Genomic DNA, 14920 nt, shown 5'->3' with positions numbered 1-14920 from the left:
CGTGACTGGGTTCCTTTCCAAACTGCCAAAGGATTTTTGCATTTGTGAGGGTTTTGTTATTTATCTCTCCCATCAGCTACAGGAGTAACTCGCATGTGAGGAATATTGAATAGGTGAGTCTGCTGGGAAGGTGGGGAATCACATGCGGGTCCAGCCCCAGAGCCAGGCCTGAGTCGAGCCCAAGCCCTGCTCAGGCTGCTGAAGCCCCCCTCTCACAGCTTAAAGTAGCTACAGAAATGTGGTCAGTGTGGGAAATAAATATTCCCCTCATTTGTATTTATGCAGATTTATTCTGCCCCTGTCCCTGAGCTGCTGGTTCTTTCAGTGCCTGTTCCTGCTCCCACCTGTTACCAGAGAGCTGGGAGCTGTTTGACATGAACAAACACATCCCTGGTGCCCCATCGAGGCAGCTCCCTGATGGGCTGGGGCTGGGACCCCCAGGACCCCGGGGTGAGCAGGTGGCAGTAGCCTGCAAGCTCTCAGGCACAGGAGCTCACCCCCAGCTGCATCAAACCTCATCCTGGGGCTGGCTGTGCCACAGCCCCAGAGCAGAATGGCTGCATGGTGAGAGCTGGTGGGGCCAGGGGCAGATTCCTGAGCCCTGTAGCCTCCGGATCCGCTGGCACAGCACCATGTGTGACCACCCGCTTCCCAGCACCCACACTGGCCCTTCTGGGCATCCCTGGTGGGCAGCACCAACACCCTTCTCTGCCTCTGCCCAGTTAATCACAGAGCCGGCAACGCTACTGAGATATAATCATTAGGAGACATGGTCATTAAGAGATGTGGTTATTAGGAGATGTGGTCATTAGGAGATGTGGTCATTAAGAGATGTGGTCCTTAGGTATGTCTGGGCTGCACCTATTGCATCCCCCCTGCCTTTCACTCTTGCTGCAGTAACACCAACACAACACGCTGGGGACTCCAGGAAATGGATCTTGATGCCAATGAGCTGCATGTGCTCAGAGCACAAAGATGAAGAGCAGATTCTGGGTGCCCTTTGATGTCTGTGATGGGGAGGGCAGGAGGGGTGGCAGTGCCTTGGCCCAAGCTATTGAATCCGTAAGGCCTCGTTGGGCACCTTTGGTTTCCAGTTCCTAAGGAAACAGAAGGAGGAGGATGAAGGAACGTGCCAACTCCCATCCCAGGCTCACTGGCTGTGAATGATTGCAAAGAGAGGTGTAAATGTTCCCTCAGTAACCTTAGAGACAAAATGCCAAACCATTCCAGGTGCCGCCGTGCCATTGGGCTGGATCCCATCTCTGCTGCTGCAGAGCGAGGGGTGAGCAGCCAACAGCCATGGTGAGACCTGCAGAGCCAGTGGCAGCACCCACACCAGCCTGACCCACCAACATTAATAACAAATGGTGCCTGCAACAGGAGATGTCCCTGTTGCTGGCACTACCTGGCCCCAGTGTGCCAGGACAGGTGACTCTGGAACACCCCAGATCTCTGCAAGTCCTGGTTGCAAGGGCAGAGATGGTTTTTTTTCTGGGGCTGGGGGCACCTGGAGGTTCCTTGAACCCCACTAGGTTCCCCTGCAGTGGCTGGGATATGTGGAAGGGCTGGTGGAAGGGATGTTGCAGGGACCTGTGGCAGAGCCCCGTGGCTGGAGCCTGGCTCGGGGCTGGTAGTGCCCGTGCAAGCAGAGCTCTGAGTGGTGCCAGCTCTCCTGCCCAGAGCACCCCAAGCTGTGTTTGCCCGCAGGGATCACTTTGCAGCAGCCACCCCGAGCTCCCTGCTGCTGGTTGCACAACAGAACAACAACCTGAGGGTTGGGGCCACCAGCCAGGGTTTGCCTTGGCCCAGGTCAGTGCAGAACCAAAGCCCTGAAGGTAAACAGTGGCCTCGGCTGTGCCTGTGGCTCCACTTTTCTGTGTTGTCAGCTGCTTTGGTGGACGAGAGCACCCAGCCCCAGCTTAGCCCACTGCTGGAAGGACACAGGACCAGCTGGTCTGAGGTTATTCCAAACTTCTCCACCCAACATGGGAAGAAAGGAGCCCCAGGAAGATGGTGGGAGATGGAGGAGTCATCCCTGGGCAGGGCAGATGCCAGGCAAGGAGCAGTGGTGGGGCAGGACAAGCACTGAGGATGTCACCAGCTGTGGGAGTTTTGTCCCCCAAGTCCTGGGGCACCTGTCCACTGTCCAGAGCATCCTGGGTGCTGTTAGTGTTGACACTGCTTCTGCCATGCTGAGCATGGGATGGGGAAAGCTTTCCTGCCAACAGTAAAAGGGTTTTTCACCAGAATTTTGATAAGAAATTATGGGGAGAATTTTTTTAATGAAAAGAAAACCAGAACATTTCCCCTTTTTAAAGAGAAACTGTTTTTGCAAATGCCTCCTCTTTGGTTCTCGTAGATTCAACCAAGGCTTTCTACTATTATTTTCTAAAGTTCCTGTAATTAAATAACAGAAAAATGACATAAAAAAAGAAGGAACAGATTGAAAGACACTAAATAATGCAAAAGAGAATGAAGCATCTTGTTTAGTCTCAAAATCCTGCATCAGCCTGACCAAAAGCAAACCTTGTCTCTGTTCCCGTGCTCTAGACATTCCCCTTGCTGTCCTCATGGATGCAGGAAGGGGAGGAGGACAGTCCTGTCTGGCTGTTCATTTTCATGGCAGTGCACTGAATATTAATCACCCTCAGCCCTGTGCTGGAGGCACTGCTGCAAATCACTGGTCCTGCAGCCTCTCTGTAATTCCCACACGTGGGACGTGTGGGATCCCCACAGTGACCTGGCTCTGCAGGTAGCAAACACCCCCCCAGCAGCATCCCTGAGCACCCTGACAGGTCTATTGAACATGTCACTGTGCATCAGGCTGTTGTCATCCCTGGGTTTGCTCTCAAGGAATTGGGCACCTTTCTCCTCCTCGTTAATGTGAGAAAATAAACGTAGGGCAACGAGGTTGGTTCCTGCATTAATCCTCTCCTCACGCGGCCGACCTGGCCCCGCATCCCTCCTCACCTGTGCAAGCAACTCCTGGGAATGAAGCCCAAGGAAACAATGTCCCCAGTCTTACTGAGACTGAGGAGATCTGGGTTTTGCTCTTGACGCTGTTGAAGACACAATGAGAAAACCCCCATAGACAAAGGCGCTCGGCTGGGCTGGCCACCCTGCTTGTCCCCATGCTGGCCACCCTGCTTGTCCCCATGCTGGCCACCCTGCCTGTCCCCATGCTGGCCACCCTGCCTGTCCCCAGGCTGGCCACCCTGCCTGTCCCCAGGCTGGCCACCCTGCTTGTCCCCATGCTGGCCACCCTGCCTGTCCCCAGGCTGGCCACCCTGCTTGTCCCCATGCTGGCCACCCTGCCTGTGCCCAGGCTGGCAGCCCTGCTGTGCCTGTGCTGGCAGCACTGCCTGCTCCATGTTCCTGGTGGCAGTGGCAGCTTCCCCAGTCCGGCTGCCCGGGAAGGTGGCTCTGACCCAGCAGGAACAGGGACCCCAGTCAGGGGCCGCCTTGAAATAATGTGAATTAATTCCCTTTTACATTTCCTAGCGGAAGTTCTCCTCATGGGGAAGAGCCCCTGCCAGGCACACAAAGCATGGAAAGCAGTCCTCTGTTTTTCACAGATACAGCTGTCCAAAGGATTTGCAGCACCTTTGCCTCATGGAAGGCATTTTAATCACTCTGCTGACTAGTGCTCTTGAGAGCCCCAGGCTCAGAGCTCAGCCTGGGATGCAGAGAGACAGAGAGGGAGTGAGTGGTGGTCCCTGACAGCCCCAGTGCAGCCCCACCACAGCCCAAGAGCCCTGCCCTACACAGCCAATAGTCACTGGGCCATTCCACACTGTCTCTGACCAGCATCAGACCGTCTTCACATCTCTGATCTGTGCCTGACAGTTAAATAACTCAGCAGCAGGGGAAAAAATACTTGAAAAAATATCTGGAAGATATAGAGCCATTAATGAAAAACATCAGAAAATAGATATCAAGTAATGACACCACGATGAGAGCCTATTAATAGGAAAGGCTAAAGATAAAACTAATTTAAACCTGATGAGACAAGACATCTCATCTTCAGGAGAATGAGAAGTCAATAGTTGCCTGTCAGTAAAGGAAATAAATTGCTCACAAGGGAGGAGGGAAAGCCACAGGACTCCCAGGCCCCAGAGAGTGGCAGAGCCTGTGACAGACTGTGAGATAGCCTCTGAATTCACAAACCCCAAGGACTCAGAGCAGCCACTCACCACCGGTGCCTCTGTCATTGCCATGCAGGTCACAGCCCCGCAGTGCTCCGGGAAGGCACAGGGACATGGAAGGAGTCTGGGAACAGACGGCAATGCCACCCTGGGGGGGCTGCAGGGAAGCCTGGGGCTGGTCTAGGGGTGCACCAGGCAGTGGCAATGGAGAGCCTGATGCATTTCCAGCAGAGCACAGAGTTTGCTGTTGGCTGCAGAGGAAGCTGTAGGAGCAGCTGTACCTGTCCTGCTGGAACCCAACTGCTGCCGGTTCCAGAATGGAGTGAACTAAAGATAGATCTGATTCTAGAACTGGAAAACATTTTTGAAAGCTCTTTATGTTGTATTAAATCCCTAAGCTCTGTGCCAAGAGCTGGCTTCAGAAATGGTGATGAAAAGCCACTGAAGGAAACCTCTCTGGATCCCCAGCCCACAAGCAGTCGCGGTGCAGCAAGGAGGAGGAGGAGGAGGCCTGGGGGAATGGGCTGGCAGGCACATGGAGCCTGTCTGCTGAAGTGAAAACCCGTGAGAGAAGGGGAGGAAAGCATTCCCTCCGGCACAGCCTGGCAGGCTGCTGGCATCGCTCAGAGGCAATGCCTTGTCACCTGCCACCGCCTCAGCAGAGCGAGGCTCTGGCCGACCTAAAGCAAACTGTGCTTGCAAGGCTGCCATCAGGGAAAACACCCGTCCTTCCCTCCACCGTCACCATGACATGCAGAGGGAAAACAGACTGCAGAGCTCCGGGGGTTCTGGGGAAGGACGTGACACACCCTGGCCAGCTCTGACGCTGGGAAAAGCCCAGTGCTCTGCCCAAGCTGCTTCGAGAGCCTTAGAGAAAGGAACAAGGTTGGGCAGGGATGTGTAGGCAATGATGGGCATCAGTTTTGAGACTGTCCTTGGGCCAGTAAATGCCAGTGATGAGCAGTGAAGACAGACTGCCAGTGCCTGCTGCAGTCTGTGCCTCCGCTCCCCGAGCACAAAGAGATTCGTTCTGTGAGGGGGCTCCAGGGAACAAACAGGCTCTTGTTCTCCCTGACAGCGACCTTTCTGCCAGGTGAAGCTATTTGTGTGTGAGGGAATGTCCAGCCTTGCCTACACACCCCACCAGCATAAAGGAAAGCACAGGCTGTGCCTTACGAAATCCCGGTGTCAGGAGATGCCTCAGGGCACGTCTGCTTGGAAAGTAAATGTCATCCCAGCACTTCAGGTCTGTGCTGGGAAACCTGATCCACCAAATGCCTCCTTAGGTGTTTGCCCATGGGTGTAACCAGGGCACCACTGGCTGGGAAGGCAACACTTGCACCTGCAGGAGGCACAGATGAACATCAGCGTGGGAAATGTGAGGTCCGGGGGAGTTCAGGGCTCTCGTCCCTTGGGAACAGAAACGTGCAAGAATCAGCACGAGGTGCGAGCTCAGCTTTCCCAACAGCCAGATTCAGGGAGCAAATCTGACAAGAGACACAGAAACTGCATCCCACCTTCAGCCTTCAAGAAAAACAACACATTCCTGCTTTCAGGCAGTGCCAAAGAACTGACTCAGTCTCCAAGGTCACCGTAAGCACTTCCTAATGGATGCTTTGCTGCCTTAAAACCTCAGTCTTCATTCCCGAGGCCTATAAAAACTAAAAAGGCAAAGCAAATGGTGAGTGCTACGGCTCCCTGGGGAGGCCGTGCACTGAGCATTATCACCTCCTCATCAAAATGTAAAACCCAGCTCTCCTCCTCATTAGTCTCCCGCTCTTAAAATAATGATTGTAAAACGGCCGCAGATGGCCTCATAGCAGGATGGAGGGGGGAGGGCACACCGTGGTCTGCATTTCCCACTTGAAAGAGGTGCTCGTGGGGAGAAGGTCAAAACGAGCAGGGAAAGGTGAGTGTCAGCCCTTTCCAGGGGTGCCGGCTTGGGCCACGGTCCCAAAATGCCCGGGAAACATGAGCTGAAGAGCGGCCACAGGGCAGTTAAACTGGGCCACTACCCGGGAGGGTTAATTAGCCACACAAACGTGCCTCAGCATGGGTCGCTTCTGAGGGGTGATGCTTATACATCCTGCTGCTGCCTTTGGGATTTCAACCGAAACTGCTGCCTCTTCCTGAAAAACCTCCCATGCCAAAGGTTCGCCCTCACTGGGCAGCAGAGGACCAGGCCCTGGTTTGTGAACTTGGGCAGAAGACACCTTCCCATGTGCCTGTCAGCACCTCAGAGCCCTCAGGGACCGTGCTGACTGTGCAGATTCACTTCTAGGAGAAGGGATTCAGCACTGAGATAATAAGCAAAATGTATTTGTTTCTTGAAGTCTAATGAATATTCAGTGAACCATGCTGTTTTCAAAGAGATACAATTATAGCCCAGAAAGAGCTGAGCAGGAGAGAAGGCTTTCGAGCAAAACCCTTTCATGTTTATTTAAAAATTCTGCAAAGTCATGTAAGACTGCTCTGTTACCAGCTGTTCCTTCAAAACTGGTCACTGGATAGAGCCTTTTACAAGATTTTTTTCTAATGACATGATTATCTGTATGAAAAGGGGTGATCCTTTCTCACATCTCAGTTTACTCATAAATGCAGGTCACAGGTCCTTGTTTGAATTTTGCAGAGCAGGCTGGAATGTGACACGGTGCAGCTGGGGTCAGCTGCAGGCTGATGAAAACAAGGAACTGTCAGATGCACTTACAGAACTTACTGGCCATTTAAATCAGTTCAACCACTTCTTTAGTGAGCAAAGGGATGTTTGGATTACAGAGCTGCACCCCAAGTTTTAAGAGGCCAGAGCTGACCCTTGGCTGGCAGCCAGATCTTACCATGCATCCCCCAGGCCTGGAGACAAGGAAAACCTCTGTAGCTGAGATCCAGTCTTCCCCAGTAGGAGGGCAAGGCTGCATTCCCTCAGCCTCAGACACAACAGATTCACTGGTGCACGCTAAACACCATTTTACATTCCACAGTCCAGCGTGACATTCCAACACGAAAGCACGGTGCGGGTTCTTGCCTCCACTTTCCAAGCATTTTGCCAATATTTGGAAAACATTCACCAGTGTTCTCCCGTTCCTTTAGTTCTTTGTCCCCTTTGACAGTACCCCTACCATTCTCCAGCAAGTGACTAGAGCTGTATTTTTCAGGCACTACCAGCTTTTGCAGCTCCTCTATTCAGCCAAGCTTGTAGGAAGGACCTGCTCTGCACATGCATCTCTCAGGCTGGGCTGTTAGAAGATGTGGTCGAAGCCAGAGGACGGACCTGCAGCACTGCCAGGGTGGGTCAAGCCTCAGAGCAAGTCAAAACACACAATCTCACAGCAACTGTGTTTGGCAAGTTCACACACACCTTCCACCCCTTTTGTCTATGAACTTGCACACATCTACGAGGGGTACGTTGTAGCCAAAGCAGAAATATATATGTATTTTATTATTTCACAAATAAATTTTAATATACATATATCTCCCTGTTTTCTACAAGTGACAACACCGTCTTGTTTCTTCCTGGAGAAAATGTGCTGCCTCCACCCACGGGCAGCAGGGACCCTCAGCGACAGGCAGCAGCACGGGATAGGGTTGTCCGGCAGAGTGGAACTCCCCTCAGGGTCTGCGAGCTGGCAGAGGTCACCTGAAAGAAACATCACAGGTCTTCAGGCATGGAAAGGCTGGGGAGGATCCACTCTAATTTTAGGCTCTTCTGGCAGCAGCTGCTCTAGAGAACAGCACTGTGCAAAGAAAGGAGCACTGCAGGCAGGTCACCTTCACCACCACGTAGTCCCCCGGCCGGGCTCTGCCCGGAGCCCCGCAGTCCGCAGCATCCTCCAGCTCGGCATCAGGGAAGATCACCTTGATGTTGCCATCGTTCCTCCCACACAGCTCCAAGGCAGAGCGCTTGCTGGGCTGCAAGGAGGACAGGGAACATTACCTGCATGGCAATCGCTCTGATTCACTGCTGGGCTTTATTGCCTCGGGAATTAATTGAGCGCTATTGACGGTGTTAAACCCACATTCCACGCCGTTAAGCAACCCCTGGAACAGAGCCCTGTGGCCAGAGCTCCTGGGTGACACACACACCAAAAGCACTAATTCTGTGCTTGGCCAGAGACACATCCCTAACTGATCCCATCCTTTGTGCTCAGCTCAATGCTCTGGAAAGACCAAGCTGTCTGCTTAAGGGTGAAGAAACAGTCTTGGGAGTCCTGGGATTACGTGGGGAAAGTGAGAAGGGAGGGCAGAAGTGGTGACTGCTCTGCACAGGGCCAGCAAGAGGGGAAGAGGACTACTTGGTTTCAGGCACTCACCCCTTCGACCAGCACCAGCTGGTCCTGCCCCACCAGCGCCGCGTTGGCCCTGGCAGCCTCCTCTCGGAAGGCGGCGATGAGCTCCTCCAGCCGCCGCCTCTTCACGTCCGCGGGCACATCGTCCTGCAGCCGGTGGTACGCCCGGGTCTTCTGCAAACACACAATGCCAGTGCGGCCCCTCAACACCCATCCTGAGCTCAGAGCTTTGTCCAACCCCAGCCAGCTCTGCTCCTCTTCCAGCAACGGCTTCCCACGTGTTAAAGTTTGTGTTCACAAAGGAATTGTTCCGGGTGCTCAGCACCAGCCGCGTCCTTGAGTTCCTCACATCTTTCTCCTCCACCTTTTAGGCAGAAGGTTTGATGTAGGGCACTGAGTATCAGTGGCTGTGAGACAGTTTTGCAGCTCCTGTGTGGAATGTGCCTGTGCCTGTCTGTCCACAAGGACAGGCAATGGATTCTTCTAGTTCTAGTCCCATGTGCTGAAATGTGCTCTATATTCCTTTGCTTCCTTATGTTTCCCAACCTCCTGTCCTCTTCCCCGTCAGCATCATATACTCTGGAGAGCATTCTAATGGGGATTTATCAACTATCCACTCTTCTCATGGAAATACCTTCTGACTCAACTGACAGTCCCTATAGCTGGGCTCCAGCCCAGCTCCATCAGCACAGTCCTCATGAGCAAATAAAGCACCAGCAGCCGGGTCTCTGCAGACAGAGTTGCTTCCCTGCAATCACTCTGGAGCATCTGCAGAGCCAGGTCACCAAGCAGTAACCAACCCTGACACTCCACAGAGGAGCTGGAAGCCTTCCAGGCACAACAGCAGCCCTTGCAGAACCACACACCCTACAAGTCCTGCCTGCAAGAAAAAAAATCTACCACTATACCAAGTCTTTGGGTATGATTTTCAATAGCTTTTAAAAACTGTGTTATTGTGAGAAATAGCACTGAGTAGTCAGGTGAGATGTCCAAAGGTAACAGCCTTCTCCACCAGGCCCTGCACTCACCTGTCTCATGCTGTAGGCAAACAGGAAGCCAACATTGTAGCGGACTTCCCTCAGCAAGGACATGGTCTGCTGGTGATCTTCCTCTGTCTCCCCACAGAACCCAGCGATGAAATCACTGCTTAAGCTCACTCCTGTAAGAGACACGGCTGTACACTTCCCTCATGGAAGAGTGGAATGCTTCACTCAGAAAAGGACAGTGAGATATAGCTGCGCTGAGCTCAGACGAAGCCAAAGGGAACGCCCACCTGGGATGGAGTCACGCACGTGGTGCACAAGATCTAAATACGCTTCTCTTGTGTATCTGCAACGAACAGCACATGGATTTGCTCACTGGAAACCCACGAATCAGAGAGGAGAAACCAGCACCCCAAATCAGAGGGCAGGGCAGAGGCTCCCCGCGGGGTGACCCACCCTCGCTGCATGGCCTCCAGCACTCGTGTGCTCCCACTCTGGGCTGGGAGGTGCAGCTGTTTGCAGATGTTGTGTCGCTCCTGGATGAGCTGCAGGACCTGTGATAAGTGACCAGGAGATGTCCCATACGGCTCAACTCTACCAGGGTCCCAAAAGTGCCTGGGTAAAAGCCAGCAAGCTGCAAACCTGCAAGCTTTAGCCCCAACATCCCTGTCCCAGGAGCTGCTGTTCCCAGTCTGGGATTCCATGTTCCCTTTGGGAAGACAGTACAGCCCACATCTCACAATTCAGAGCTGCCTCCCTGCCTGCAAGCAGAGGTCCAGGTGTTTATTTTATACTTGCCTCATCAGGAAAATCCTTGGGGTGTGGAGAGGTGAAACGGATCCTCATTTCTGGATCAATCCTAGAGACCTGGTCCAGCAGGTGTGCGAAGCGCAAACCTCCTGGTTTGGCTTTGTAGACTGTGCTAAAGCCACGGCTGAGGCCTGGGGCAGCTGCTGACTGGAACTGCACCTCAGACAGGTCTCTATAGCTGTTGACATTCTGACCCAAGAGTGTCACTTCTTTCACTCCCTAAAAAATAAACAAGAGAGGAAAAAAATATGAAACCAGTGGTGGAACCCCAGAGTAACCTCATCTCCGCAGATAAAGGCAGAGATGGTTAAATGTATCACTGAAAACACTGCTACCAAGAACCACCTTTCCTCCCATGGTTTGGACAGTTGGGAGGAGGCTCTGCCTCACCTGATCCGAGAGCATCCTCACTTCCTGCAGGATGGATGCGATGGGGCGGCTCCTTTCCCGGCCTCGGGTGAAGGGCACGATGCAATAGGTGCACATGTTGTCACAGCCCCGCATGATGGACCTGCCCAGACAAAGCACAGGTCACACCACGACTGCTCTGCAAGAACCATCCATGCTGCATCCTGCCCTGCTCTGTGCCCAGCACTGCTGCCTCCAGCCAGCTCTGCACACAGACCAGCTCTAGGCACAGCTCTGCAGTTTACCTCACACTCCCCTCCACCCACCCTGCCTTTGGCTTGCCCTGAGCTAACACCTCCTGATTTTTCATGCATATTCCCAAGAAAGTTGGAAAGAACAAGGCACAGACTTCCACTGCAGCCTGGCAGTGATCAAAGGTCCTTCCCACTCTCCTGCAGAGAGCAATACTGTCCTTCCATATGCTGTGGCCACACAGAGCAGAGTGAGGTTTCATGTTTGGGAGTGTTATTATCAAAACTAAACAAACAGAAATAAAATCAACAGAAGTTACAATGTGTGGGGGATTAGAAGAATAAATAACAGAACCTAGGGCAGGGCATCACAGAAAGCAGGGGATGAGAGAGGCACAGACGTCAGTGGGACAGAAATCACTCAGTGCAGCATCAGGCTGAGGCAGTCAGCATTCCCAAAGGTGGGGGAGAGAAGTCCATGACAGCCAGAGCTTGGGGCATGCTCTCCAGGACTCAGTCACACAGTGAAGCAGCAGCAAACACACATTCTGGTAAATTCATGCCTCTGGGCTGCTGGGAGCAAGTGCAACCAGGCACTGCATCTCCTGGGCAGCTGCTGTCACCGGCACGTCTGCTCTGACAGCAGATTTCCAAACCAGAGCCACAGAAACAAGCACTGGGAGAAGGTACTTACACAAACGCTGTCGTGCCACCTGCACTAGTCTGGACAGGCAGAATGTCTGCATAAGTCTCATCTAGGGACAGCAGGACATTGGCAGCTTGCTGGCCAGACTCTGCCACAGCCAGCAGCCGGGGCAGGTCGCGATAGGCATCCGGGCCTGCCACGATATCGACCAGCTTCTCCCTGTGCAGAATCTCCTCCTTAAGCCTCTCGGCCATGCATCCTGCAGCCAAAGGAGAAGGGTCCTTGTGAGGCAGTGCCCACCCCCTGTTACAGCCCCGCAGCCCTTCCCAGCTGCTTTCACCCCACAGAAAAGGCGGGTGCTGCCAGAGGGGAACAGTGAACGCAGTCTGGTGGTACCCAGGATCCCGATGCGCAGGGGTGCACGAGCCTGCTGCCGCCGGGCCTTCAGCGCCTTGAGGTGCTGCAGCCGGTTCCAGATGGCCTGCTCTGCCTTCTCCCTGGGGAGCCAGGAAAACTGGTTGTTCCAGCTATTGCACTTTAAAATTGCCCCAGCCTGAAGTGCTTTCTGAGGAGAATTCTGCTAAAGGGAGGGAATCATCCACCTGACGGACCCGATGGCAAGCCATTTGTGGTGTGGGGATTATGTCTTAACTCTATCTTATCTATTATCACTTTACTTGCTTGGAAGCATCTATGCTGCAGAAAAAACAGACTAAGCTCTTGGGGAGAAAAACTACCACAGTATGAGCTACACTGCAAGTGACAATGAGCATTCAGGATCTTCCCCATTCAAAAAAACCAAGCAAAGTTCCCTTTGTATTTATATCAAATTGCCCTTAACCGTATTTCTCACACTTCTGAAGTATCAGACACCCTGTACTAGACACCCACTTCAAAGGAAAACAGAATATTAAAAAATAAAATCATTAAAGCACTGACTGTGCAGGTCTCTCACTGCTCATGGCATATACACAGAGCTTGCACTACCAAACAACTTCTCACTACATAGAAAAGCAATTCATAGCACACATAATGCTGTAAATCGTGGCAACAGCCAGCTCTACCCTCAACTAAACAGTCACTTTCAGACCTGCACACTCCTTTCCGCACACAATACATTTATTGCTTTGGTTTTCAAATGGAAATTCCTTAAAAACTGTCCAAAACCAGCAGCAACAAAAGTTTCCTTACCTCACGGAACAGGTGACAAGGAGAACCACATCTGCCTAGATTAAAAGCAACAAAAAAGGAAGAATTCATAAAAGCCAGATGATAAGTTTCTCATGCCCTGCCTGGGTAACCTGAAGAGGCAGACTATAAAACTCACTTAAGTCAGGGAAAAAGACGTGCCTGAGCACACAGCGGGTTTCAACAAACAGAGGTGCAAGAAAGTAAGAGAAGACAAGTAGAGTCTTCCACTAAATGACAGAATTAAACTCAAAAGAAGAATCAGGAGGACCCTGCTGTGTCCAATCCTTCTCCAGCTGAGAGGGAGCCCAGCAGTTTAAAGAAAAAAGACAACCCGCAGCTTTCTACCACACTTGTTAGGTAGTTTCCTCTACTCTGCCGAACTCACACCGCAAAAATCACAACATCCCGCAGGACTGCACTCCAGAGGAAAGCTGGGATTTGCAGGCACAGCCAGGGCGTGAGGCCCCCGCAGCCCTGCACTCTAAGAGAGCTGTCAAGGTGCTGCCTTACCTCATCCAGCTCCTTCGTCCTGGCATAGCCATTCCTCTGCAGGATGGCCCAGGCGATCTCCGTGTCGTTGACGTTCATCTGGCAGCCGTAGGTCTCCAGGTAAACTGCAACACAGGCAGGAACCTGCTCAGCTCCCATCCACAGCCTGTTCTGTCACCTTCTCTATAGGAAGAAGCCTTCAATCCCACCACCGGATTTAGGGAAGCAGCTGCCTTCACCTGCACCCACAAAGGATAACCGAAGGACGTGCTCCAGGAAGCCCATGCTCAGAGCATGTCTCTGCAACGCGACAGGTCTGGGCCGTGGAGCTGCTGTGTCCTTACTGAGATACAAGTCTCAGTGCAATGAAAACCGTCCCCTCCCCAGGGCACTGCAGCCACAGCCCCGCTGACAGCCCAGCACACACCGCGGGCAGGTGCCAGAGGAACCACCTCCCTGCCCAGCTCCGTGGTGAGGACACACACACAGAGCCTGCTCCCCGCCCAGATCCGTGACGGGGGGACACACAACCCACTCCCTGCCCAGCTCCACGGCGGGGGAGACACATCAGTGCGGAGCCAAGGACTAAATTCCTTCTAGTGCCAAAACCCTCTCAGGGCCCCAAAAGTTCCCAAACAACCCGCTTCCCCCCCCGCCCTCGGCTGACCCCACGAGCCCCGCGGACCTGCAGACCCACAGACCTTTCGGGGCCCCGGGGGCAGAGCCCGTCTCGGGCGGCGGCCCCGTCTCCCTCACGGCCGCTGCCCTCAGGAAGTGCCGCAGGTCGGGCCCCGCGGGCAGCGCGGCCCCGCGCCCCTCCGGCCGCTGTCCCGGCCCGCAGCGCGCTCTGCGGGCGGCCCCGGTGCGGGACCCGGCCCTGGGTGGGCGCAGCAACCCCGCCGCCCGCAGCGCTCGGGCCCCGGGCAGCATGGCCGTGGCCGGGGGGGCGCTTTGGGGTACGGACCGGCCGGGTGGGCCGACAAAGCGGCCCGGCCGCCGCTCCCCGCCCCTCGGCGCAGCGTTCCGCCCCGCCGCCGTTCCGGACCCGCCCCGCTGCCGCGCGGCGCCGCCGCCGCGGGAATCGCGGAATTATGGAATGATTTAGGTTGGAAAAGGTCATCCAGATCATCTGAGATCATCAAGTCCAACCTATGACGGAACATCACCATGTGGCACTGAGTGCCACGTCCAGTCTTTTCTTAAGCACTCCAGACTCAGTGACTCCACCACCTCCATGGGCAGCCCAATACCTAATCACCCTCTCTGCAAAGAAATTCTTCCCGATGTCCAACCTAAACCTCCCCTTGCACAGCTTAAGACTAGGTCTTCTCATCCTATTGCTGCTTGACTGGGAGAAGGGGCTGACCCCCATCTGGCTGTGACCTCCTTTCAGGGAGTTGGTAGAGGGTGAGAAGGTCTCCCCTGAAACTTCTCCTGGCTAAACCACCCCAGCTCCCTCAGCTGCTCCTCACAGGACTTGTGCTCCAGACCCTTCACCAGCTCCATTGCTCTTCTCTGGACCTGCTCCACCCCCTCAATGTCCTTGAAATGAGGGGCTGGACATGGCACTCGAGGTGTGACCTCACCAGTGCCCACTACAAGGGGGACAATCACTGCCCTGCTCCTGCTGGCCACACTATTCCTGATACAAGCCAAGATGCCACTGGCCTTGGCTGTCTGGGCACACACTGGTTCATGTTCAGCTGCTGTTGATCAGCACCCTCAGGTCCTTCTCCGCTGGGTCTTCGCTGTAGCGAAGGGACAGGACGGTGGG

General features: G+C 53.8%; 1 protein-coding gene across 1 annotated transcript; it reads right to left on the bottom strand.

Annotated features, from left to right (window-relative positions):
* Positions 1-5726: 5726 nt before the first annotated feature.
* On the bottom strand, positions 5727-14076 carry CDK5RAP1 (CDK5 regulatory subunit associated protein 1). Its single transcript, XM_027697486.1, has 14 exons — positions 13848-14076; positions 13168-13271; positions 12658-12692; positions 11863-11963; positions 11515-11725; positions 10612-10732; positions 10210-10440; positions 9868-9965; positions 9702-9757; positions 9457-9587; positions 8453-8602; positions 7911-8051; positions 7634-7779; positions 5727-5808 (listed from the first exon to the last, which is right to left on the bottom strand). The coding sequence occupies exons 1-13, from the start codon at positions 14074-14076 to the stop codon at positions 7699-7701; spliced, it is 1689 nt and encodes a 562-aa protein (XP_027553287.1). The 3' UTR covers positions 5727-5808; positions 7634-7698.
* Positions 14077-14920: the final 844 nt, after the last annotated feature.

This window comes from Neopelma chrysocephalum, unplaced genomic scaffold, assembly GCF_003984885.1.
Source record: "Neopelma chrysocephalum unplaced genomic scaffold, ASM398488v2 Primary Assembly neopelma1_119, whole genome shotgun sequence".
Taxonomy (NCBI): Eukaryota; Metazoa; Chordata; class Aves; order Passeriformes; family Pipridae; genus Neopelma; species Neopelma chrysocephalum.
This window is presented reverse-complemented; position numbering and strand designations above follow the sequence as displayed.

Excerpts from the sequence above, each read along its gene's own strand:
- CDK5RAP1 (XM_027697486.1), bottom strand. The coding sequence starts at position 14,076 with ATGCTGCCCGGGGCCCGAGCGCTGCGGGCGGCGGGGTTGCTGCGCCCA. Across the intron at positions 10,441-10,611 it reads TGAGGATGCTCTCGGATCAG|GGAGTGAAAGAAGTGACACT; the intron begins GTGAGGCAGAGC and ends TTTATTTTTTAG. Across the intron at positions 9,966-10,209 it reads CCAAGGATTTTCCTGATGAG|GTCCTGCAGCTCATCCAGGA; the intron begins GCAAGTATAAAA and ends CACTTATCACAG.